Source organism: Heterodontus francisci, chromosome 3, assembly GCF_036365525.1.
Source record: "Heterodontus francisci isolate sHetFra1 chromosome 3, sHetFra1.hap1, whole genome shotgun sequence".
Lineage (NCBI taxonomy): Eukaryota > Metazoa > Chordata > Chondrichthyes > Heterodontiformes > Heterodontidae > Heterodontus > Heterodontus francisci.
Window position 1 is genome coordinate 22,080,267 of NC_090373.1, and position 26,613 is coordinate 22,106,879.

Consider the following 26,613-nt stretch of genomic DNA (forward strand, 5'->3'; position numbering starts at 1 on the left):
AAACTTAGACACTAACAGGTTGAAGGATAAATATTGGCCAGGGCATTTTCAACAAGTTTTCTTGATTGAATTCAAGGTGCTGTGCTATTGGTCTTATCAATATTGTGCTGCATATGTGTCAGCCATGGTCTCTGGGTAGTACTCTCGCCTCGGAAGCAGCAGGTTGTAGATTCAAGTTCCGCTCCAGAGAGTTAAGCACAAAATATAGGCTGATGTTCCAGTGCAGTACTGAGGAAGCACTGCACTGTCGGAGATGCCATCTTTCAGATTAGATGTTAAAGTAAGGCCCTGTCTGCCCCCTCATGTGGATATAAAGATCTCAGTGTTTTCAGAAGAGCAGGGAGTTCCTCTGTTGTTTTGCCCAATATTATAGTTAGAAATGCAAACCGTAAATTGTGTGTGTGTATATATAGTATATATATATAAATTTTAATTTTGGTGCTAGGCTAGCCAACTGTGGTTGGGTGTGTAGCTTGTAGATTCATCACATGACCTCTCTCCTCCTGCCACCCCACCCAGACAAACTGCTTCCCCCACCCCCCCCCACCCCATCTCCAATGTTTTTATAACATTAGAATAAAGTCTTCACAGAAAATGAAAATAGTACAATTTATTTTCAGATTTCTCCTTGGTTGCTCACACTAATGACCAAGAGATTAATCTTTAATTCCTGCAGACTCCATGGCAATCCTGGAGGGTTGGCAAACTTGTCTGGTGCAAACTTACAGTTCTGGGCCTGACTTCACTGGCTTCCAATAGCAGCTCTCAGCAAGTTAGCTTGAGGCACATTGGGGTTTGAAGTTCACCGCAGCACTGGTACGGTGCCTGCCAGTGCTCTCTCTTCGATTAGTAGCAGAATATAGGGAACCCAGGATGATTCTTATCTTCAAATGAACTTGGCAAGAGTGAGGTAGTTTCAGCTATACAGGGTGCGGTGACACCACATTTGGAGTACTGTGAACAGTATTGGTCTCCTCATTTAAGGAAGGATGTAAATGCATTGGAGGCAGTACAGAGAAGGTTTACTAGATGAATACCTGGAATGGGCTGGTTGTCTTATGAGGAAAGATTGGACAGGCTAGGCTTGTATCTGCTGGAATTTAGAAGAGTAAGAGACGACTTGATTGCAACATATAATATCCTGAGGATCTTGAAATTGTATTATGTGGAAAGGATATTTCCCCTTGTGGGAGAATCTAATACTAAAAGTCAGTATTTAAAAATGAGGGATCACCCATTTAAGGCAGAGATGAGGAGAATTTTTTTCTCTGAGGGTCGTGAGTCTTTGGAACACTCTCCCTCAAAAGGCAGTGGAAGCAGAGTCTTTAAATATTTTTACGAACATATGAATTAGGAACAGGAGTAGGCCACTCGGCCCTTCGAGCCTGCTCCGCCATTCAATAAGTTCATGGCTGAACTGATTATTCCACATTTCCACCTAACCCTGATAACCTTCCACCCCCTTGCTTATCAAGAATCTATCTACCTCTGCCTTAACACACTGTGTTTTGAGCTCCCCCTTCAGCACTTTCCAATTATAAGGCAAGGAAATGAGCATAAACAGGCTTTATGTTTTTAAAAAAAAGTGAAATTTATTAAACCTTAAACTTAAATTCTAATTTGGTTAATGCCTACGGATACACACCATGCCCCACACTAACATGCGTACACGATATGCACATGCAAACGGAGATAGAAAAGAGCAGAAGAAAAATAAAGTAAAAAGGTTTGAGGCAGTCTCTGATGAGGGGTTTTTACTGTGATTCGAGCTCGCTGTAGTCCTTGATTGTAGGCAGTCTTGCTTTTCGTTGGGGCCCAGTATTCTTCTTCAACTTTATTCACTGTAGGAGACTTTTCTGTCTTGGGAATCATGTGTCTTTAATGGGTCTTCAGTTCCGTGAGAAAGAGATGGTAGCAGACAGGAGAGCGATGTTGTCAGTGCAGGAGATGTTTGTGTTTTAAAACTTTGTGGCAAGTTCAAATTCAAACAGCCAGTTAATCATGTGACTAAACTGGCCTGACCAGCTCTTTTGTGTATTGGAGAAGCAGGGACTGGGTCCTTTGTTCCAACACTGTCTGCTGGCATGCAAATGTCTTTCCAGTCAGGGCCTTGGCCATTCCTTGTGATAGACCCTCTTCTTCCCAGCCTCAATTTTAACTTTTAATGTTCATGTGGCAAAATAATGTGTGCCTCAGTCTTGGCAGGGTGGGGGCCTGCATGACAAAACGTATAAGATCCTGAGGGGACTTGACAGGGTGGATACTGGGAGGATGTTTCCCTATGTCTAGAACTACGGGTCACAGTTTCAAAATAAGGGGTCTCCCTTTTAAGAGGGAGATGAGGAGAAATTTCTTCTGAGGATTGTTGATCTCTTGCCGAGAGAGCAGTGGAGGCTGGCTCACTGAATATGTTCAAGGCTGAGTTAGCTAGATTTTTATCAACAAGGGAGTCTTTTTTTATTCGTTCATGGGATGTGGGCATCGTTGGCCAGGCCAGCATTTGTTGCCCATCCCGAATTGCCCTTCAGAAGCTGGTGGTGGTGAGCTGCCTTCTTGAACCACTGCAGCCCATGTGGGGTAGGTACACCCACAATGCTGTTAGGGAGGGAGTTCCAGGATTTTGACCCAGCAACAGTGAAGGAACAGTGATATAGTTCCAAGTCAGGATGGTGTGTGGCTTGGAGGGCAACTTGCGAGGCGTGGTGTTCCCATGCATCTGCTGCCCTTGACTTTCCAGGTGGTAGAGGTTGTGGATTTGGAATGTGCTGTCTAAGGAGCCTTGGTGCATTGCTACAGTGCATCTTGTAGATGATGCACACTGCTGCCGCTGTGTGTCGATTGTGGAGGGAGTGAATGTTTGTGGATGGGGTGCAATCAAGTGGGCTGCTTTGTCTTGGATGGTGTCGAGCTTCTTGAGTGTTGTTGGAGCTGCACCCATCCAGGCAAGTGGAGAGTATTCCATCACACTGCTGAATTGTGCCTTGTGGATGGTGGACAGGCTTTGGGGAGTCAGGAGGTGAGTTACTTGCGGCAGAATTCCCAGCCTCTGACCTACTGTTGTAACCACAGTGTTTATAAGGCTGGTCCAGTTTAGTTTCTGGTTAATGGTAATCCCCAGGCGATGTTCATTGCCTGGCACTTGTGTGGCACGAATGCTACTTGCCACTTATTAGCCCAAGCCTGAATGTTGTCCAGGTCTTGCTGCATTTCTACACGGACTGCTTCAGTACCTGAGGAGTCGTGATTGGTGCTGAACATTGTGCAATCATCAGCGAACATCCCCACTTCTGACCTTATGATTGAAAGAAGGTCATTAATGAAACAGCTGAAGATGGTTGGGCCTAGGACACTACCCTGAGGAACTTCTGTAGTGATGTCCTGGAGCTGAGATGATTAATCTCCAACAACCACAAACATCTTCTTTTGCTCTAGGGACGCCTCCAAGGGTTATGGGGGGTGCAGGCAGGAAAGTGGAGTTAAGGCCACAATCAGGTCAGCCGCGATCTCCTTGAATGGCAGAGCAGACTTGAATGGCCTACTCCTGCTCCTATTTCTTGATCTTATTTAAGAGCAGACAAGGCGCAGTACTAGGCATACCTAAAAATGCTGTGCCAACCTGGTGTAGCTACAGCACAGGACTACGTGCATGCTAAACGGCAGAAGCAGCATGTAATAGAGAGAGCTAAACAATCCCACAATCAGTGGATCAGATCAAAACTCTGCAGTCCTGCCATATCCAGTTGTGAATTTTGGTGGACAATGAAGCAACTAACTGGAGGAGGAGGCATGACAAAAGTCCCCATCCTCAGTGATGGCAGAGCCCAGCATATGAGTGTGAAAGACAAGTCTGAAGCATTTGCAACCATCTTCAGCCAGAATTGGGGCATGGATGATCCATCTCAGCATCCTCCTGAGGTCCCCAGCACCACAAAAGCCAGTCTTCAGCCAATTTGATTCATTCCATGTGATATCAAGTAATATCTGAAGGCAATAGGTACAGCAAGTGATGCAGGCGCTGACAAAACCCTGGCTGAAGTACTGAAGACTTGTGCTGCAGAACTAGTTGCGCTGTTAGTCAAGTTGTTCCAGAACAGCTACAACACTGGCATCTACCTGACAATGTGGAAAATTGCCCAGGTATGTCCTGTTCACAAAAAACAGGACAAATCCAATCTGGCCAATTACAACGCCATCAGTTTACTCTCAATCACCATCAAAGTGAATGAAGTGTATTGAATAGCACTTGCTCACCAATAACCTGCTCAGTGACGCTCAGTTTGGGTTCCGCCAGGGCCACTCAGCTCCTGACCTCATTACAGCCTTGGTTCAAACATGGACAAAAGAGCTGAACTGCAGAGGTGAGGTGAGAGTGACTGCCCTTGACATCAAGGCAGCATTTGACCGAATATGGCAACAAGGAGCCCGAACAAAACTTGAGTCAATGGGAATGAAGGAAAACTCTCCATTGGGTGGAATCATACCTAGTGCAAAGAAAGACTGTTGTACTTGTTGGAGGCCAATCATCTCAGCCCCAGGACGTGGCTGCAGGAGTTCCTCCGGGAAGGATCCAACACCCAACCATCTGCTGCTGCTTCAAAAAAGACCTTCTTTCCATCATAAGGTCAGAAGTGGAGATGTTCGCTGATGATTACACAGTGTTCAGCACCATTCACAGCTCCTGAGATACTGAAATAAAAGCAAAATACTGCAGATGCTGGAAATCTGAAATAAAAACAAGAAATGCTGGAAATACTCAGCAGGTCTGGCAGCATCTGTGGAGGGAGAAGCAGAGTTAACGTTTCGGGTCATGACCCTTCTTCAGAACTGGCAGATCTAAGAAATGTAAAAGATTTTAAGCAAGTAAAGTGGGGGTGGGGCAAGAAATAACAAAAGAGAAGGTGTTGACAGGACAAGGTCACAGAATAGCTGACCAGGAGGTCATGGAGCAAAGGCAAACAATATGTTAATGGTGTGCTGAAAGACAAAGCAATAGTACAGATAGGGTATTAATGGACTGAAAACTGAACAGCCACAAGCACAAACATGAAAAAAAAATACAGTGGGTAGGCACAGTAGAAACAAACTGAAATAAAGTAAACACAAAAAATAACTAAAAATAAAAATCAAATGGGGGGCCCGTCATGCTCTGAAATTATTGAACTCAATGTTCAGTCCGGCAGACTGTAGTGTGCCTAATTGGTAAAGGAGATGCTGTTCCTTGAGCTTGCGTTGATGTTCACTGGAACACTGCAGCAATCCCAGGACAGAGATGTGAGCATGAGAGCAGGGGGGAGAGTTGAAAGGGCAAGCAACCGGAAGCTCGGGGTCATGCTTACGGACTGAGCGGAGGTGTTCCACAAAGCGGTCACCCTGTCTGTGTTTGGTCTCCCCAGTGCGGAGGAGACCACGTTGTGAGCAGCGAATACAGTATACTACATTGAAAGAAGTATAAGTAAATCGCTTACTCACCTGAAAGGAGTGTTTGGGGCCTTGGATAGTGAGGAGAGAGGAGGTAAATGGGCAGGTATTACACCTCCTGTGATTGCAGGAGAAGGTGCCGTGGGAAGGGGCGGAGGTGGTGGGGAGTAATGGAGGAGTGGACCAGGGTGTCGCGGAGGGAACGATCCCTTCGGAATACTGACAGGAAGGGAGGGGAAGGGGTGAGGGTAGAGGTGTGGGAAATGGGCCAGACCACAGTGGAGGGGGAATCCTCGGTTGAGGAAAAAGGAAGACCTATCAGAAGTGCTGTCATGGAAGGTAGCATCATCAGAGCAGATGCGTCGGAGATGAAGAAACTGGGAGAATGGAATGGAGCCCTTACAGGAGGCAGGGTGTGAAGAAGTGTAGTCGAGGTAGCTGGGGGAGTCGGTGGGCTTATAATGAATATTCGTAGACAGCCCATCCCCAGAGAAGTTGAGGAAGGGGAGGGAAGTGTCAGAGATGGACCATGCAAAGGTGAGAGATGGGTGGAAATTAGAAGCAAAGTTGATAAAGTTTTCCAGTTCGGTGCAGGAACAGGAAACGGCACCGATACAGTCATCAATGTACCGGAAAAAGAGTTGGGGAAGGGGCCTGAGTAGGACTCGAACAAGGAATGTTCGACATATCCCACAAAAAGACAACCATAACTGGGGCCCATGTGAGTACCTTTTACTTGAAGGAAGTGAGTGGAGTTGAAGGAGAAGTTGTTCAATGTGAGAACAAGTTCAGCCAGGTGGAGGAGGGTGGTGGTGGATGGGGACTGGTTGGGCCTCTGTTCAAGGAAGAAGCGGAGAGCCCTCAAACCGTCCTGATGGGGGATGGAGGTGTAGAGAGATTGGACGTCCATAGTGAAGAGGAGGCAGTGGGGCCAGGAAACTGGAAATTGTCAAAATGTCGTAGGGCATCAGAAGAGTCACGGATGTAGGTGGGAAGAGACTGGACCAGCGGAGAAAAGATAGAGATAAGATAGGAAGAAATGAGTTCAGTGGGGCAGGAACAGGCTGAAACAATGGGTCTACCGGGACAGTCCTGTTAGTGGATTTTGGGAAGGAGGTAGAAGCGGGCTATCCAGGACAATGAGGTTGGAAGCTGTAGAGGAAAGATCTCCAGAGGAGATGAGGTCGGTGACAGTCCTGTGGACAGTAGTTTGATGTTCGGTGGTGGGGTTGTGGTCTGGGGGAAGTAGGAAGAAGTGTCTGAGAGTTGGTGCTGAGCTTCTTGTTCAATTTGTTTCCACTGTGCCTACCCACTTTTTTTTTTCATGTTTGTGCTTGTGGCTGTTCAGTTTTTAGTCCATTAACACCCTATCTGTGCTAAAGCTTTGTCTTTCAGCAGACCATTAACATATTGTTTGCCTTTTCTCCATGACCTTCTGGTCAGCTATTCTGTGACCTTGTCCTATCAACATCTTCTCTTTTGTTATCTTTTGCCCCACCCCTGCCTTACTTGCTTAAAATCTTTTACATTTCTTATATCTGCCAGTTCTGAAGAAGGGTCACTTACCTGAAAGGTTAACTCTGCTTCTCTCTCCAGAGATGCTGCCAGACCTGCTGAGTATTTCCAGCATTTCTTGTTTTTATTATATATTATATATGTTAACTTTCTATGTTTCTTGTGCAAGGGCACACAAATCCCTCTGAACACCAGCATTTAATCGTTGCTCACCACTTAAACAATATTCTGATTTTCTATTCCTACCAAAGTGAATAACCTCACATTCTGCCACCTTCTTGCCCACTCACTTACCCTGTCTATCTCGCTTTGCAGTCTTTCTGTCCTCACTGCTTACCCTCCCACCTAGCCTTGTATCATCAAACTTGGATACATTAGTCTTAGTCCCTTTATTTAAGTCATTAATATAGATTATAAACAACTGAGAACTTGGACTGATCCCTGCGGTACCCCACTACAATAACAACTTATCCAGAGCTTCGAGCCTGGGCAGCTGAAGCACAGCCAGCAATGATGGAGTGATTAAAATCAGGGTTGCACAAGAGGGCAGAATTAGAGAAGTGCAGATATCTTTGAGGGTAGTGGGGCTGGAAGGGATTAGTGGCATAATGGTAATGTCACTGGACTAGTAATCCAGAGGCCCAGGCTAATGCCCTGAGGAGACGGATTTTACTGCCAACATGGCAGCTGTGGGATTTTAAATTCAATTATTAATAAAAATTCTGGAATTGAAAGCTAGTCTCAGTAGTGGTGCCATGAAACTATCTTTGTTGTCAGACTTGGTGCGAGTTAAGAGACAGTAGAGTTTTGGGTGATTTCAGGTTTACGGAGCGTACAATGTGGGAAGTCAGCTAGGAGTGCATTGGAATAGTCAAGTCTAGAGGTATCAGAGGCATGAATGAGGGTTTTAACAGCAGATGAGCTGTGTGGGGTAAAGTCAGGCGTTGTTCCAGGTGGAAATAGGTGGTCTTGGTGACGGCATGGATATGTGGTCGGAAGCTCATCTTGGGGTCAAATATGACATCAAGGTTGCAAACCGTCTGGTTCAACCTCACAGATGCCAGGGAAAGAGATGGAGTCGCTTGCTAGGGAAAGGAGTTTGAAGTGCGGACCAAAGACAATGGCTTCAGTCTTCCCAATATTTAATTGGAGGAAATTTCTTCTCGTCCTAGATTTCGGATAAGCAGTCTGACAATTTACCAACAGGAGGAGTTGAGAGAGGTGGTGCTGAGATGGAGCTGGGTGTGGTCAGCATACATGTGAAAACTAATGCTGTGCTTTCAGATCTTGTTGCCATGGGGCAGCATGTAGATGAGAACTCGAAGGGTCAAGGATAAATCCTTGGGGGTCACTGGAGGTAATGGTGTGGGAGTGGGAAGAGAAGCATTACAGTGGATACTCTGGCTATGATTAGATAGATAAGGATGGAACCAGGCAAGTGCAGTCCCACTCAGCTGACTGACAATGGAGAGGCATTGGAGGAGGATGGTATGGTCAACCATGTTAAAGGCTACAGGCAGGTTGAGAAGGACGAGGAGGGATGGTTTACCTTTGTCACAGTCACATCGGGTGTCCTATTTGACTCTGGTAAGAGCTGTCTTGGTACTGTGGCAGGGACAGAAACCTGTTTGGAGGGATTCAAACATGGAGTTCTGGGAAAGAGGGGCATGGATTTGGGAGGTGACAACATGTTCAAGGACTTTGGAGAGGAAAGGGAAATTGAATATGGGGCAGTGATTTGCAAGCATTTTTTTGAGGAGAGTTGTGATGACAGCAGATTTCAAGGAGTGAGGGACAGTAAGTGAAGAGAGAGAATCATTAACAATAATGGCTAACATGGGGACCAGGAGGGGATGTCAGGTGGTCAGCAGTTTAGTGGGAGTAGGGTCGAGGCAGCAGGAGATGGGTCTCATGGCCGAAATGAGCTCAGAGGGGGCATGAGGGGAGATAAAGGATCTTGAAAAAAGGTGCTAATTCAGGGCTCCGTCAGGGGAGACCCTTCAAGGAAGGTTAGTGGGGTTAGCTGTGTGGGGTAGAGGAAGGGAGGAAAGCAGCAGAGGCTGCTGATCAGATGGTCTCAATCTTGGTGACAAGGCAGTCCATGAGATCGTTGCATTTATTGTTGGATGTAAGGGTGGAGGAGATGGGGAAACATTTAAGACTTAAGGTATCAAAGACTTAAGTAACAGCCTGCCAACCTGAAAGTGACCAGTTTATTGCTACTGTCTGTTCCTGCACTTGGACACTCCCAGCAGGAGAGACTGAGAAAGGACTTGGAGTAAGAAGCTTGTTATTTTCCTACCTCTAGTTTAGACACTGAGGGCCATTTGCTTATTCAGCTTTTGCTCTTCCTTCTCCAGGTTGAGATTAGGTGACTTCGAGCAGGGATGGTCACTCTGTGCCATGTGATGCAGTAATGTAGTGAGCCACCAGGAGAGCTGTGTTCATTCAGCAGATTAATCGGAAACAAACCCATTCTATTTCTGCAAAATTATAGTTCTTAGAATTCTAAAATGTGCTACTGTGAACAGGCGTAGTTTTGCAGTGGGTCCAAAGTAAACAGTTGATAATTTTGTGCTGGGATTAGGATGTTACGGTAAGGTATTATCCATTGATTATATATTCCATTCAGTGGGTCGGAAAGATGTGGTTTGGCTCATAAATGCTCTGGCTGCTGAAATCCACATAACAGAAACACGACAGAGATCACTCGGTATTTGTCTAAAAGCACACAATGTCTTCAATGTTTGAGATTTGAGGTTTTTGATCTGTTGCTGTATGCATTCCTTGGGTGCCTAACCATGCATGTGTAAGCAAAGAAATAGGTTTCATTTATATAGGACCTTTTACTACCTCAGGACATCGCAGTGCATTGCATAGCCAATTAAGTGTAGTCACTGTTGTAAAGCAGGAAACACAGCAGCCAGTTTTGCACACAGCAAGCTCCCACAAGCAGCAATGTGACAATAACCAGATAATCTGTTTTAATGAACATAGGTTCAGAAAAACCGCTTTTGGATATTACTGTGAACAATAAAGTTCAATGTTAGGTACAATTGGTGCTACAACCCTCGGAATGTGATCGATCATGGGAATGCTATTACAAGTTTCAGGATGCCTGCTGCTTATTGCAACATTTGTTTATCTTTAACTGGATTCTTTTCTTTGGAGTAAACCAACATTGATCTCAACTAATTCCATCAGTGATGATTAAGCAAGATCCAGATGTCTTGGTTTATTGTTTTTCATTTTCCTATCAGTAGAAGGTATGAGATAACCAGCGTTGTGTGAGTCAGGGTCTCAGCTGGGTCAAGTGGAGCAGCTCCCATATGTCAGTTGAGTAATGGGCTCCCAAAGCTTTCTGGTCATTCTGGGACCTGAGGTGGGATATCAGAATATAGGTGAAGGACCCTTGGAGAATAGTGCCGGTGATTAATGACTAACTGCAAGATTGACAGTTAAACATTTGCCTGTGTTACATGTCCATAAAAACAACAAAAACAACAACAACTTAAGACAGGCTTGGATGGGTGCAGCTCCAACAACACTCAAGAAGCTCGACATCATCCAGAACAAAGCAGCCCACTTAATTGGCATCCCATCTACAAACATTCACTCCCTCCACCACCGACGCACAGTGGCAGCAGTGTGTATCATCTACAAGATGCACTGCAGCAACGCACCAAGACTCCTTAGACAGCACCTCCCGAACCCGTGACCTCTACCAACTAGAAGGACAAGGGCAGCAAATACATGGGAACACCACCACCTGCAAGTTCCCCTCCAATTCACACACCATCCTGACTTGGAAATATATCGCCATTCCTTCACTGTCGCTGGGTCAAGATCCTGGAATTCCCTTTTTAACAGCATTGTGGGTATACCTACCTCACATGGACTGCAGTGGTTCAAGAAGGCAGCTCACCACCACCTTCTCGAGGGCAATTAGGGATGGGCAATAAATTCTGGCCTAGCCAGCGACGCCCATATCCCATGAATGAATAAAAAAAATGTTAGGACATAGGCAACAGAATTTTGGGTGACCTCGGGTTTTTGTAAGGGAGAATGTGGGAGGCTGGCCAGTAGTGTGTTTGAATAGTCAAGTCTAGAGGTAACAAAGGCATAAATGAGGGTTTCAGCAGCAGATAATCTGAGGAAGGGGTGAATTTGTGGGATGTTATGGAGGTGGAAATAGGTGGTCTTAGTGATGGTCCAAAGTTCATCTCAGAGTCATAGAGTCATACAGCATAGAAACAAGCCCTTCGGCCCACCGCGTCCATGCCGACCATAATGCCTATCTATATTTATCCCACCTGCTTGCATATCCTTCTATGCCTTGCTCATTCAAGTACCTGTCCAGATGCCTCTTAAATGTTGCTACTGTTTCTGCCGTCACCACCTCCTCTGGCAGCTCATTCCAGATACCCAGTATTCCCTTTGATCCCCTTTAAACCTCCTTCCTCTTACCTTAAATCTATGCCCTCTAGTTTTAGTCACCCCTACCATGGGAAACAGACTCTGGCTATCTACCCTATCTATGCCTCTCATAATTTTATATGCCTCTATCATGTCCCCTCTCAGTCTCCTTCGCTCCAGGGAAAACAGACCCAGCCTATCCAATCTCTCTTTATAACTCAAGCCCTCCAAACCAGCCAACATCCTTGTGAATATTTTCTGCACCCTCTCTAGCTTAATCACGTTTCCTGTAGTGCGGTGACCAGAAGTGCACACAGTACTCCAAGTGCGGCCTAACCAACGTTATGTACAACTGTAACATGACGTCCCAACTCCTGTATTCCGTGCCTTGGCTGATGAAGGCAAGCATGCCATACGCCTTCTTCACCACCCTGTCTACCTGTGTTGCCACTTTCAGGGAATTATGTACTTGCACCCCAACGTCTCTCTGCTCAAGAACACTCCCCAGGGCCCAGCCATTCACTGTATATGTCCTGCCCTGGTTTAACTTCCCAAAATGCATCACTTCGCACTTGTCTGTGTTGAATTCCATTTGCCAATCCCTTGCCCACTTTCCCAGTTGATCTATATCCTGTTGTAACCTTAGACAACCTTCTTCACTGTCCACTATACCACCAATTTTGGTGTCATCTGCAAACTTACTAATCATGCCCCCTACATTCTCATTCAAGTCATTAATATATATGACAAACAACAAAGGGCCCAGCACCGATCCCTGCGACACACCACTGGTCACCAGCCTCCAATCTGATAAACAACCCTCCACTACCACCCTCTGCCTCCTATCACCAAGCCAATTTTGTATCCAATTTGCTAGCTCACCCTGGATCCCATGTGTTCGAACCTTCTGGACCAGCCTACCATGTGGGACCTTGTCAAAGGCTTTGCTGAAGTCCATGTAGACAACGTCTATCGCCCTGCCCTCATTAATCCTCTTGGTTACCTCCTGAAAAAACTCAATCAAATTCGTGAGACATGATTTCCCATGCACAAAGCCATGCTGACTATCCCTAATCAGACCTTGCCTTTCCAAATGCATATAAATCCTGTCTCTCAGAATCCCTTCCAATAATTTTCCCACCACTCATCTTGGAGTCAAATATGGCACCAAGGTTGCAAACAGTGTGGTTTAACCTCAAAAGGTTGCCAGGAGGAGGGATCGATTAGGTGGCGAGAGAACGGAGTTTGTGGCAGGGACTGAAGGCAATGATTTTGGTCTTCCCAATATTTAATTAGAGGAAATTTCTGCTCATCCAGTACTGGATGTTGGATAAGCACTCTGATAATTTAGCAACAGTGAAGGAGTTGAGAGAGGTGGTGGTGAGGTAGAGCTGAGTGTCATCAACATATGTGTGGAAACTGACGCTCTGTTTTTGGATGATGTCACTGAGGTGCTGCATGTAAATGCGAAACAGGAGGAGACCAAGGATAGACACCAGAGGTAACCGTGCAGTGTGGGACGAGAAGCCATTGCAGGTGATTCTCTGGATGTGAATAGATACCCAAGAATGGAACCAGGTGACAGCAGTCCCACCCAGCTGGACAACAGTGGAGAGGCATTGGAGGAGGATGGTGTGGTCAATCATGTCAAAGGCTGTAGACAGGTCAAGAAGTACGAGGAGGGATAGTTTACCTTTGTCACAGTCATGTAGGATGTCTTTGGTGACTTTGATATGATCTGTTTCGATACTGTGGCAGGGACAGAAACCTGATTGGAGGGATTCAATCATAGAGTTCCAGGAAAGATGGGCACAAATTTACCAAGTGGCAACATGTTCAAAGTCTTTGGACAGGAAAGGGAGGTTGCAGATGGGGTGGTAGTTTGTAAGGACCTTGGGGTCAAGAGTTTTTTGAGGAGAGGGGTAATGACTGAGATTTGAAGGCACATTTGATTTCCTTAGAAGATCTCTGTACTGCCTGTGTCTCGATTAGTCACAATATTTTCTTTCACTTTAGATGGGATCCAAGAAATTGCAATGACTTTGGGTATCAGTGTGAATGGGGTGATGGTCATTCAACAATTGAGTGAACTTTTCTTTCAGAGTGAAATAATGAACTGTCCACGATAGGGTTATGGAAGAAGTTAATTTAAAGGTGGTGGCTTTGAACACGTTTGCTCTATCTTGCAGGATGGAGGACTGCTTTGCACATTTGGCCATTGGATGGAGGGAAAGGGGAAGTAAAACGCTGTGGTTTAAGTATGCTGACCTGCAAACCTGGGGAAAATGAAATAACTGATTCATACACCCTCAGGATAGGTGACAATTCCAAATAAAAACCAGTGTACAACTGAAGACCAGTCACATATAAAGACATGTGGTCTAGGCCACTGCTTCAAGGTGCCAGGCATTAAATTCCTTTACATTAGACTGGATTTCTGGATTTTGGTTTGAGTGTGTTGGAATCACACTGTGCAGTTCTGTTTGTGGAATGTTGCTTACCATTCACCCCCACCTCAGTTGATTGCTCTTCCCCACCTTTCAAGTAAATCCTCCACATAGATTTGCAGGGATATCGATTTAAAACTGATTGACCAATCTGGGTAAACAGGGACTCATGAAGGTAAGACATAGTTGCCAAACTGGTTCTAACCTGAAAGGTTAACTCTGTTTCGCTCTCCACAGAGGCTGTCTGACCGACTGAGTGTTTCCTGCACTTTCTGTTTATCGATCATAGTTGCCAATGTTGCCTTCCACACAGTTATTTATTTACTTCAGCTCCCCATTTGAGTGAAGACTGGAAAAAGTTTGTTTCCAGATCTCTACACCAACTGAGGTGGTTGGGGTGGAAAAGCTGCTTGTTTGTAAGAAAAGCGGATAGTTGGAAACTGACTAAACATGAAAAAAAGTTTAGTGTGAAGAAGCCAAGTGTGGGGTAGTTGCACTTGAATGAAACTGCACATGAAGGCTGGATCTCCTCTGAGTTATTGTTAATGTTTCATTAATCCAGTACTGGTTTGCATTTTCCTGTCTTTCCTAATGACCTTTAACCTAACCTTTTCATTCTCAAACACTGACAGTAAACACCCAGTTCCTTCAACTCATGGCTACAGTAGTCACTGTCCTGATGAAGGGATTCCATATAAAGTGAGGGAGAACTTATTTTTGGTAGTAAGTTTGTCCGTGTTCCTGGGGTGGGCCTGGCCTCCTTATTTGGGCATAGTTTATCATTGCATCAGATGTGAGAATGAAGGAGGAATTGAAGGATTAATGAAAGAAATGATGTTCAGAGATGCTCAGTAACTCACAAGCTACTGACCGTATATCAATGATTGACACCTTTCGTTCATTCTGGTAGTGAATTGTGAAGGAATTTACCATCCAGTCTGTGATTGATATACTAGGTCACCATGATGAGTGAGGGGGGAACCTCATTAAAACATAAGATTCTGAGAGGACTTGACAGGGTTGATGTTGAGAGGTTGTTACCCCTGGCTAGCGAGTCTAGAACTAGGGACCATAGTCTCAGAATATCATTTAACCTGAAATATGGAGAAATTTCTTCACTCAGAGGGTTGTGAATATTTGAAATTGCTGCAGAGAACTGTGGATGCTTAGTCGTTGAGTATGTTCGAGGCTGAGATTGATAGATTTTGATTCTAAGGGAATCGAGGGATATGGGGATCGGGCAGTTAAAGTTGAAATTCAGCCATGATCTTATTCAATGCTGAACAGGCTTTGATGGGCCAAATGGCCAACACCTGCTCCTATTTCTTACATGTTTGTCGTGACTCAGCTCATCTGTTGCTGAAGCCCTCACCCCTGTCTTTGTTACCTCTACAGTTGACCTTTTCTTGAATTGTTCATGGGATGTGGACAAGCTGGTAAGCCATTTATTACCCATCACTGGCTGCCCTTGAGAAGGTGGTAGTGAGCTGCCTTCTTGAACTGCTGCTGTCTGTGTGGAGAAGGTACTCCCATAATGTTGTTCGACAAGAATTTTGACAAGGCAATGATGAAGGAAAGGCGATATATTTCAAAGTCAGGATGGTGTATGACTTAGAGGGAAATTTGGAGGTGGTGGTGTTCCTATGTGCTTGCTGCTCTTGCTCTTCCAGGTGGTAGAGGTCACGGGTTTGGAAGGTGCTGTCAAAGAAGCTTTGGCGAGTTGCTGCAGTGCATCGTGTAGATGGTACACACTGCTGCCACTGTGCGTCGGTGGTGGAGGGAGTGAATGTTTGTGGATGGGGTGCCAATCATCGGGCTGCTTTGTCCTGGATGGTGTCGAGATTCTTGAGTGTTGGAGCAGGTGTAGGCCGTTCGGGTAGTGTTTGTTAGTCGAAATTTAACCAAACCACAAATGACAAATGTATAACTATGGGTGATGCATCTTTTATATAGAATTACCTAAATACATAGCATTTTAAAACATAGAAACAGCCCATTCAGCCCAACTGGTCAGTACTTGTACTTATGCTCCACACATGCCTCCTCCCATCCCTCTACATCTCGCCCTAACAGCATATCCTTCTATTCCTTGCTCCCTTATGAGTTTATTTAGCTTCCCCATCAAAGTATGTATGCTGTTTGCCTCAACTAATCCCTGTGGTAGTGAGTTCCACGTTCTAACCACTCTCTGGATAATGAAGTTTCTCCTGAATTCTCTGTTGGATTTATTGGTGACTATCTTATATTTATGGCCCATAGTTTTAGACACCCTCACAAATTTAGAGCATTGCAATGTTCAGGTCCAGTAGTACTAAAAGGTTCAGGGGTTAAGATGGATGTTATTGATGAGGGATTACTCATTGTTTCATGGTTTGGAGGTCATGACATAAGTTGTTATATGTGGCAATATCTAGATTACAAGCATTCCAAAATAAAACCATTACTGCATATCATGTGATCTGTCATTTAGGGCAAAACAACATAGCAACAGCTGACTCATTCCCCAGCAATAACATTCTTTTAATGATTGATTTGTGCTTCCTCCCATTCGCCCCTGAGTCAGAAGGTTGTGAGTTGAAGTCCCACTCCAGAGACTTGAGCAAAAATCTAGGTTGACACTACAGTGTAGTACTGAAAAAGTGCTGCACTGTCAGAGGTGCCACATTTCAGGTGAGACGTTAAACCAATGCCCCATCTGCCTTGTAAGGTGGACAGAGAAGATCTGCCAGTGTTCTGTCCAATATTTATCCCTCAACCAAAACCTTAAAAAAAACCCAGGTAATTTGGTCATTATCACATGGTTTTCTGTGGGACCTTGCTGTGCGCGCATTGGTTGCTGCATTTCTCACATAACAGTGGCTACACTTAAAAAGACACTTGATTGGCTGTAAATCAACTTTGGATATTTTGAGGTTGTGAAAGATATATAAATGCAAGCCTTTCTTTCTCGGTACAGTTTAGTTTCAATCTTTATGCAGTATTGGGATGTTGAAACCGTCTCATGAGGGGATAACACAGAAGGACGGCTGCTTGTTCAATAAAAAAAGGCCCACAGGGTTTGTGATCTTCCTGTACCTTGTGTTTAAGCCTTGTGTAAGGAAGGCTTCAGTCAGACTCCAAGTAACAGTAAAAGCATTGAAACACAGAGTAAATGTTATACAGCTTCCAGACTAATATTTGAGGTCTTGAATGGATCATTTCAACAGGAACTATTAGCTCCAGTTAAATTTCTGCCTGAATGCCCTCACTCCTTGCAACATTTGATGATAAACACATTTTTGAGGCCTCAAATCTTTCCTTTCTTTCTAACATGGTTGTGTGCGCAATTTGAACCACTGAAGGGAGTACAGAACCCTGTTGGATAATTTTAAATATTGCCAGATCAGAATTAAACTAATTATGATATCAGTGTCAGTCTGAAAAGTCATGTGAATGTGAAATTGCTTCAGATCTAACTGATATTAGTCTATTAATTTACAGGAATGCAGCTTTTTAAAAATTAATTTAGTGCATATTGATGAAGTGGGGGAAGATTTTCTCTTTGCACTGACTGGACTGCCATAAAATTGAAAAGCCATTTGGAAGGAATGCACGAACAGGCACAGGTCATCTTCTGCATGATGTCTGAATGGTGTTTATCAATAAAGGTGGTCAGGAAAGGTTGCATGAAATGAACTTGTATGCACAATATTCGTGATTTTACTTCGTACTTCCTCGCACCTCTGCACATTGTCTTTATACTGGAGTTGCTGGAGGTGGGGGGGGGGGTGCGGTGGGGTGGGGGTTGTGGTGAGTAGGAGTTGATGGGTGGGGAGGGGGTGGTGGTGGGGAGGGTTGGGTGTTGGCCAGGGGGCAGGGGAGGGGCATTGTATAAACAGAAGACTGGAGTTCGTTTAATGAAATATCAGATTGCTGAAAATCTAACTGAATACTAAGACCTTGGGGTCAGTTTTAACAGTTGGTGCTGTAGGATGTTTTACACCCAGGCTGATTTCCCTATTCATTGAACCACTGTGTGCACTTCCTGCCCCCTGCCTTGTTTTTTTGAAGGCACATCAGAGATGGAACCCTCTCTTCCAGGCAATTGTTGAGTTCTGAAGTTGGTTATTTTAGAGACTGTTCTTCGCGAGCACGAGTCTGGAGAACAAATTGACTCAGTGCAAAGTGAGTGGGGAAAACAAATTCTGTGCTGTTTGAGTTAGAATTGAGAGTTTGCTGCGGGTGGGGGAGGGGCGGTGGTGGGGTTTGATTTAATAGTAAAGTTGCTGCTACCTGTAACCAATGTGGGAGAGCTTGAAGCCCCTCACTCAGGGCCCCACCAAAGGAAGCATGAAGGGATAGTTTGTCCAGGATGGCAATGCGGAGTGAGCAGTGTCAGCTGGCACGAGCAGCTTCAGAGGTGACTCTTCTGTCCACACTAATCTTGCACTGGTGCTGTCTCGCCCCCTGCCTGAATTGGTGCTTCCACAGGAGTAATTCTTGCTAAGTGAAATGGAAGACGAAACAAGATTTGTGAGTTTAGATATTCCAATAAATATTATTGCTATTTCAAATTGTGCTAGTGAAAGCACATTGTTTCCTGCAGTCCTACACAAATCGACAAGTTCAGACATCTGGCCTCCACAGATTTGTTAGTTTTAAGCTGTTTTTAGGGTTGCCAGCGCTCCAGGATTGTCTCCAGGAATTAAAGATTAATCTCCAGGACGCAGCTGCAAGCAGCTCCAGGAGAAAAACTGTAAGGGAATTAAACAAAAAAGATGTGGCTTTTTTAATAAATCATTTCCTTTGAAGACTTCTATTTCCTAGTTATACTAAAATAAAGGCTGTTTCTCTGGACCTGAAGGTCATGTGATGAAACCCCAAGGAATAGGCCTCAGCAGAGTTGGCATTATTATTCATTTACAGAGTGATTCAGTTGGTCCATCTGAAGCAGATTGCTGCTGAACCAGACAGCTGACTCGGCTTTAGACTGCATGCGGCACATTCGGGATTTTTTTTTTTTTAAGGTGGTTACAATCGAACTCATCCCTGTCCCCAGAACTTTGTTCCCCATTGTTAAATTAGCCACATTGATGCAAGTTATAGTTGATTACAAAGCAGAAAGTTTCCTTTCACCAGCAGCATTCCTACATTACAACCGTGACTGCTTGATTGGCTGTAAAGCGTTTTGGGACATCCAGTGGCTGTGACAGGCGCTATATCAATGCTTTCTTTTGTTTTCGTTTTTCAGTATGGACTTAGTATAATGGAGTTTGCATTGGAAGAAAAGGCAAAAGAAAAATAGAGGAAGATTTGCATTTATATAAGCGCCTTTTGCGGGAGCATGGGGTAATGAGACGAGATGGGTTAGTGCTGGGCGGTGTGCCACAGAACAGAATGGTAGCCGGGTGGCACGGTGGGAATAGCTCAGCATAGTGGTGGATCAGTGCGGTTGCGTGGCGTGATGGTTGGGCAGGTTGCCGTGATAAAGTGAGTCAGCGTGGTGTGCCATGATGTGGAATGGGGTGTTTAGCAGTGGGGGTGTATTTGTGTCCCTCGTGGTTAGCTCGGCATCAAGTAATGGGGACTTCAGCCAGATGCAGGAACTGGTTGTCAGCTGTGGGAGTTTGGGGCGTCGTACCACTAACTGTGGAATCTGCATCATCCGCCTGTAGCGTGCATTCCCAGGGCCTGACTGTCTCTGGGGCCTGTCTGTGGTCAGTTCCTGCGGTTTCTTTTATGGAGTCTCTCCAGGACTCTTCCAGCATTGCTATTCTCTGCATGGCTGAGTGGGAGAGAAGTTAATGTTTACACCAACAAAATCAGCAGAGTAATTGTGAATCTGTTACTATACAGGATGGAGAGTACTTTGAGCCAAAAATGTTTCACCATTGACTTTCCTTCCCCTTTAAATAATATAAATATATATTATAGATCTGAAAGGGCAATAAAGTTGAAGTCCAATTGCTTCCTGGCCACAGCAAGTGTCAACACAGCTGGAAAGCTACTGATAATGGTAATTGGGGCTCTGGAATGTTAATCATTATTAAAAAGAATTTAAGGAGGATTTTTTTAAAAGTCAAAACTTAATCAGTTTTATTAGAGCATACCTTTTACTGCAGTGGAAGTCTTAAGGTGGCAAAGGTGGCAAGTACCTCCCTCCCCCACCCCCCCCTGCCCAGCTCTAACCCCGACAGTATTTCATTAGCACAATGCTGTTTGCTCTGAGTATGTACATGGCTTAATGATTTCAAAGGTTGCTGCAGATTCCTTAAGCATTACTTAAACTCAGTTCACTTGGTGTTGCAGCTTTAAGTGGAGCAAGTTGTGACTAATCTGGGAGTTTTCCATTTATTATCTCGTGGCATGGAGTCACTGCTAAATTTCAGCAAGGTCGCTGTGTGCTCCTACGGTACAAACGCTGAATGAGTTTAGTTCTGAGCACTCTTCACTGCTGTAACCATGGTTGGTTATGGACTGATCAGACACAGGCCCTTTCTGGGCTAAATGCCATCATCGGCTGCATGAACATTTCAGATATGCAAAATGGCTACGTACCGAGGGAGTGAGAGAAAGACAGTCAGCAAGAGAGAGAGAGGGTGAAGGAGAAAGACAAAGAGAGAGAGAGAGAGGTGGTGAAGGAGAAAGACAGCCAGAGAGGGTGAAGGGGAAAGACAGCCAGACAGCGTATGTGAGAAAGAGAGAGAGAGAGTCTGAAGGAGACAGACAGACAGAGGAGAGGGAGGGAAAGACTGAAGGAGAAAGCTCTGGTTATGGATAAGTCTGCTGAGCAGGATTTTGACTTGGTAAATAACATTTGTGAGAGGCCAGTTCTGCTCCAGCTGATTACCTTCGCTTTGTGAAGAGAATGGGAAACACTTGTGGATGTGTGAGAGCACAGAAAGAAGAATGTGCAGTAGATCCTGCCAAGGCTCCTCTGGGTCGTTCTCCTTATCCCCGCAGCAAACTTTTTCTGAAGAGGAAGAAGAAGAAGAAAGATGAGGAACTGCCATTTCCACAAGAATTTGTTAAGCTGAGTGACAGTGAGGGGTGTCGAGAGATCGCAGCCAGCGCTCCACTACCAGGACGAGCCTTGGTGGAAGACTTCAGCGGAGAATCATTGCCGCGTCTTCTGGGTAATGGTAACGGTCGCAGCGATGGTACCGGGGGAGGGAGCCGCACCGGATCCAAGGATGAGAGGAGTTATTTAACCAGCAGTCCAACCGGCAGGCTCAGCGATGTCGGAGAGTCCTCCTCCCTTTCCATTTCGGGCAGCTGCGTTCTCTATCAGTCCGAAGGGGATGTGGAATCGGACGGAGCGAGCAGGGAATGTGTGGCTGGCAGCAACGAGCTCTCTCGGGCAAAGAAACAGAAGAAGAAGAGAAAAAGGTTGAAGCGCAGCGAAGTCCAGGATGACCTGTTCAACCGGCACTGTCTGGATTTTGAGACTAAAAGAGCAGTCAGCATGAGCAACATTGCTTGGTCTGTCCCGTACCCAAAGGTGGAAAGTCAGTCTGACAGTCGGCCATCCAGAAGTCTGGGGGATATTCTCGATTGTGCGCTTTATAACACTGCAAGCGGCGGCCGTTTGTTTGCAGACCGAGTTGGATTGTCACATCATAAGCTGCCATTAACGGTCTTCAGACCACACACAAAGAGACAGCAAGGAGCTGCCGACTGCAGTGATTCATCTCCCACAGCACTAGGAAACCGCCTGCTGCCTCTGTCTGGGAAAGTGTCCGGGGAGTCGGCAATGAGCAGACATAAGCGTTCAGCTGGTAATAGATTCACATCACTGCTCAATGAGGTAACTGAGTTGCTGATTTTTACAACCACCCCCTCCTCAACTTTCCAACCAAAGGCCTTTGATTAAATGGTTAGGGAAAATTATTTTATTAAATATACAAGTTTTGAGTAGTCAACTGTGCAACGATTTTTCTAGTTAAATTTAGGAGCATCAATTTTTTTTTCATGGCTGGGCATCAAGTTTTATGTTGCTTAATGGTGCATCAGCCTATATCATTTTATGGCACATTAATCAATATGGTTTCATGGGGTGTTAATCTACATAGTTTAATTTATACCGTTTAATGGCACATCAATCTGTATGGTTTACCTAGAATTTACAGCACAGAAATATACAATGCAGCTAACCAGTCTATGCCAGTGTTGAAGCTTACCTGAGCCTCCACTCATCCTTCCTCATCTAACCCCATCAACATATCCTTCAATTCCTTTCTCCCTCCTGCTTATCGAGCTTCCCCTTAGATGTATCTAAGCTATTCACCTGAACTACTCCTTGTAGAATGTTCCACATTCTCATCATTCTCTAGGTAAAGAATTCCCGATTTGATTACTTGGTGACTATCTTATATTGATGGCAACTAGTTTTGCTCTTTGCCACAAGTGGCAACGCTGGGCTGAATTTTACCTGTTGGGTCGTGATCCCGATGTCTGTCTCAATTCCGGGTCAGGAACTGGGCATTGGTCGCAATCTTCCTGGAGATGACCAATTAAGAAGCCGCCTCCGGGAGCCCCGTCCAAATAAGGACAGCGGGCAGACCACAGAAACAGGAGATGCAATAGGAGGGCCCCAGTGATGTCCAGCTGACAGCCCCACCAGGAGAGGTGAGTGCTGCTGAGACAGGCAGGAGACCATGAGGGCACCACAAAATGTGAAAAATCAAAAATGTTACATGATCACAGCTGTCAGCCGCCATTGTGGTGGGAGAACCCCTCTACAGAATGGCTTATGGTCCCGGCTGTGACCATCTCATCCCAGCGGGTCTGTGCTGGGTTGATTGAGAGGAGGTGTCGATGGCCCCCTGGCCTGCTGCTGGGAGGCTGCCTCCAGTTACCTGTGGGGCTCCAGCCTCAGAGGGGGGGGCCCCATCCACCATCAGGAAGATCCTGGTGGCACCATCAACATTCCCCCAATTGGCCCGTTGATGGGTCTAATTGGATACCTACCGCTGCTGGGCAAGTTGACCCTGCCAATAGCAAAATCACTCAGACGGAAATGCTTTGGTTAGCTGACCTGAAGTGCTATTTTCCAATTTTGCTTCTAGTCTCACCACCTAACCCATCTCCATGGACCATGGAAAATTCAGCCCACTCTCTCTCTGTCTATTCTGTCAAAACCTTTCATAATTTTCAAGACCTCCATTAGGTCACCCTCAGCCTTCTGTTTTCAAAGGGAAAGGAGACCTAGCCTATTCATCCTTTCCTGATGAGTATGACCTTGCAGTTTTGGTATCATCCTTCTAAATCTTTTATGTATTCTCTGTAATGCTGCTTCTGTTGTCATTTTTAACGCCACAACTTGTCTGCCTTTTAACTTAAGAAATAGGAGCAGGAGTAGGCCATTCGGCCCCTCGAGCCTGCGCCGCCATTTAAGAAGATCCTGGCTGATCCTTGAAGTCAACTCCACTTTCCCACCCAATCCCCATATCCCTTGATTCCCTTATAGTTCCTCGTTCCACATTTAGAAATGGAAAATAGCTTTGTAAACTCATCATGTGCAGATATGGCCACTGGGTTTCACAATTCTCTCAGCATTTGCAGATTTTTCATCTGTCTTTTCCCCCTCTTCTGCAACTGAAATTTCTTTTGCCTAAAATAAGGCTTTAATAAAAATATAAAATCGATATCATTATATATTTCATATCGCAATGAAGTTTGTGCAATAATTTGCTTTGTGTTTCTTTAATGTCTTAATTTTTAAAAAAAATTACTTCATTGCTTCAGTCTCTTCTGGAAATCTGGGTTCAGAGTTCATGATTTTGCTCTGAGCTGCGAAGCTATGTGAACTGCATTTGGATTTTTGAGTCTGGGGATGTGCAGTGTCCCAAATTTCCCAGGCTGGATCAGCACCATTTAGTCTGCTGGAGTGAGGATTTTCCCCTTCCTAACTTCTAGTAGTTTCACAAAGATTTTGCAAAAAAAAAAGCTAGAGGACAAATCTTCAAAGCTTTGTTGAGAAAAAAATTCATAGCTATTTGAAAGAGAGAGTTTGTGTGCATGTAAGAGAGAGAATAGTAATTGTTCTGATTATGCACCTGTTCCAGCCTGTTCTGTGTTCTATAGATGTTGGAGAAAGTTTGGAAAGGAGGGAGGGGAATTATGAGTCTTTTTTCATGTAATGTTACTTCAGTTTTCAGAACAAGAAGTTACCTCTAAAGCCAGGTAATTACCTCACCTGTGTTTCATTGACAACTGGATGGGGTTGCGTGCATCTCTGGCAGACAGACATAGTTGCTCTCCTCATTCTGAATTAATTCCTTTTGAATAAACAAAAATGCAAGGTAAATTTTGAAAGCAAATAAACCACTTTGAGAGAATCGAGTTGGAAGATAAGATAAGGGGTGGGGAGAAGGGAAACTGGTTGATGGCAAGGGGGTCAGTGCCCAGGAGAGCCCTTGCCCATGTTGAGAGACTCCTGGACAATTTGAGAGCATTGGCAGCCCTACCAGTTGCTATTAGTGGAGCTGCTTGTCGGTCAAAACACCCCCATTTTGCACTCAATAGGAAAGAAAATGTTGGAGAGATGGAAGCAAACAGAAAAGTAGACAAATGAGAATCATTAGAGAGACAGGTCTAGATAGAAAGAAAAGACTTGCAGTTATATAGAACCTTTCATGATCTCTGGGCATGCCAAAGTGTTTTGCAGCCAATTAAGCACTTTTTGAATTGTAGTCGCTGTTGTAGAGGGAAACGTGGCAGCTAATATGTGCACAGCAAGATCCCACAAGCAGCAATGTGATACTGACCAGTTTCTAGCGATGTTGGTTAGGAGGAGAGACAGAGAGACCACAGTCCGTAACTTTCCATGTGCAATACCAGAGAAGATTGCCTAGTATGTTTAAAAAGATCGGAGTCGTCAAAAGCAGTTGTACAGATACAACTGGGTGAAGGGATGTGGACAATAATGAAATGCACTTTTTTATTCTTTGTAGTTAGCCCAGATTATATTATAATTACATGTACACTGCGATATCTGTATCTGATCAATAGATGGCAGGAATGTTCAACCTATTTTAAGATGTCAGTGTAACTCTTACACGTGCTGCTTATAAGTTTCACACAATGTAACGAGACTTAAAACCTTGTAAAAGAAACATTACTTGCCTCCTCCTCCTTCTCCTCCCTAATGGTCTGTCCTTATACAATTTTTGTAACAGTTTTATCTGATTTCTTCTCTGAACTGAAAGTTTCTCACTTCTGCATGCACTTACGGCTTTGAAAATACATCAAAACAATCTTAGAAATGGAGCACGTCTGACAATGTAAGTCGCTTCTACCCAGATCTTTTCCTCTTTCTTCCTTTCTCTCCTTTTTTCCTCCCCTCTCACTTGCTTTCTCTCCCCTGCATTTATTTGTTGGCTTTACTTTGTTACCAACCATTCTAGATATTTTGTTCCCACCTGTATGGTTTTAGTAGTTTTCCTTATGATGCTATTCCTTGTGCAGTTTTTCCACTTTCTTAATGGAATGATCAGTTCAAAGATGAGATGGATTCAGTTCCGAGTTCCATGTTACTTCTAGTTGGTAAAAGGCAGGATTTATGAAGCTAATGCCTGATATTGATGGGTTAGGAGTATAGAACATGAGCTACTGGAAATGCTTGAGAGAGAGAGAGAGAGCAGTGTTCAAATCCTTCCATTGCCTCCCTCCTCCCCATCTCTGCAACCTTCCCTAACCCATCAATCCTCTGACTACTCTATGTTCCTCCAACTCTGGGCTCTTGTGAATCCCCCACTCCCTTTGCTCCGTTATTTGCAGTTGTGCCTTTACTCATCCATGCCCTGAGCTCTGGAATTCCCTCCCTAAAATTCTCTACCTCTCTCTGTCCTCCTTTAAGCTCCTTAAAACCCACCTCTTTGATCAAGCTTTTAGTCACTTCTCCTAATAACTCTATGTGGCTCATTGTCAAATTTTGTCTGATGCCTCACCTGTGAAGCATCTTGGGATGTTTTACTATGCTCGAGTCACTATATAAATGCAAAATAGCTTGGGGTGAATCAACTGTACTTTTCTTTCATTGCCATCCAGGGATAACTTGATGGTGTATTGGTCCAAAGTCCATGTCATCCAAACTCTAAACTTTCCATTTAGAGTTTATCCGGGGGCAAATTTGATCTTTGGCGGCACCACAAACTGGGCATTAGCGGATTGGCCACCCATTTTACACATTTTCTATTGAACTCCCATTTTTTTTCTGCTGCCAAATTTCACCCCCTCTATGTCTTAAACCTAACTTAATTTCGGTTTCATACAGAAACACGTTCTTGAAAACATCAAGCACACGTGAAATATGTCTAACATCCTGAGTATGCCTAAAGTCCTTAGGAGAACGTTAATCTGGAAGCCAACATCTGAATCTGCTCTTTGACCCGCAAGGTGTTACTGGAATATGTTCAACAGTTTGCCCTTTTTGCTCTTGCACAACACTGAATTCTCTTCTCTGCAGTAAGAGGTTTGCTCAACCTATCTGACTGCATTTGTTCCTATTTCTCTCTGCAATATTCCTGGGGTAGAGGGAAGAGCATAAGAACAAGTCACGTTTGAGTAAAGGCCATTCAGCACATTCCTGTAGTGTTTCTTGCTGGACTCCCACACAACAACAGTTCCAGTACCTGGTGCATGATTCTAAATATGTCCATATGTTACATCCTGGTAATCAGGTTCCATTTAGCTATGCCATCCATAAACACAAGGTAAAAAGAAAGGGTGGATTCTGTAACACCTTTTATGACTTGTTACTTGTTCATTTGGTATGTGAACTATTGTAAGATTCACAGGACTCCAAGTAATATCCAAGAATACATGGGTTTTTATT

At 44.6% G+C, this 26,613-nt stretch overlaps 1 protein-coding gene across 10 annotated transcripts in view; it reads left to right on the forward strand.

Annotated features, from left to right (window-relative positions):
- Positions 1 to 26,613, forward strand: part of dst (dystonin) — a 666,855-nt gene that overhangs the window by 218,835 nt on the left and 421,407 nt on the right. For 2 of the 10 annotated variants that reach the window (XM_068020160.1, XM_068020161.1), the window contains exon 1: positions 20,047 to 21,582. The exons of 6 other annotated variants lie outside the window; for them this stretch is intronic. In XM_068020160.1, coding sequence (XP_067876261.1) covers positions 20,644 to 21,582 — 939 coding nt within the window. In that variant the 5' untranslated portion in view covers positions 20,047 to 20,643. Of the gene's footprint in view, positions 1 to 20,046; positions 21,583 to 26,613 lie in introns of those variants that run through there. 2 more of the 10 variants (XM_068020165.1, XM_068020166.1) reach the window with 1 other exon arrangement.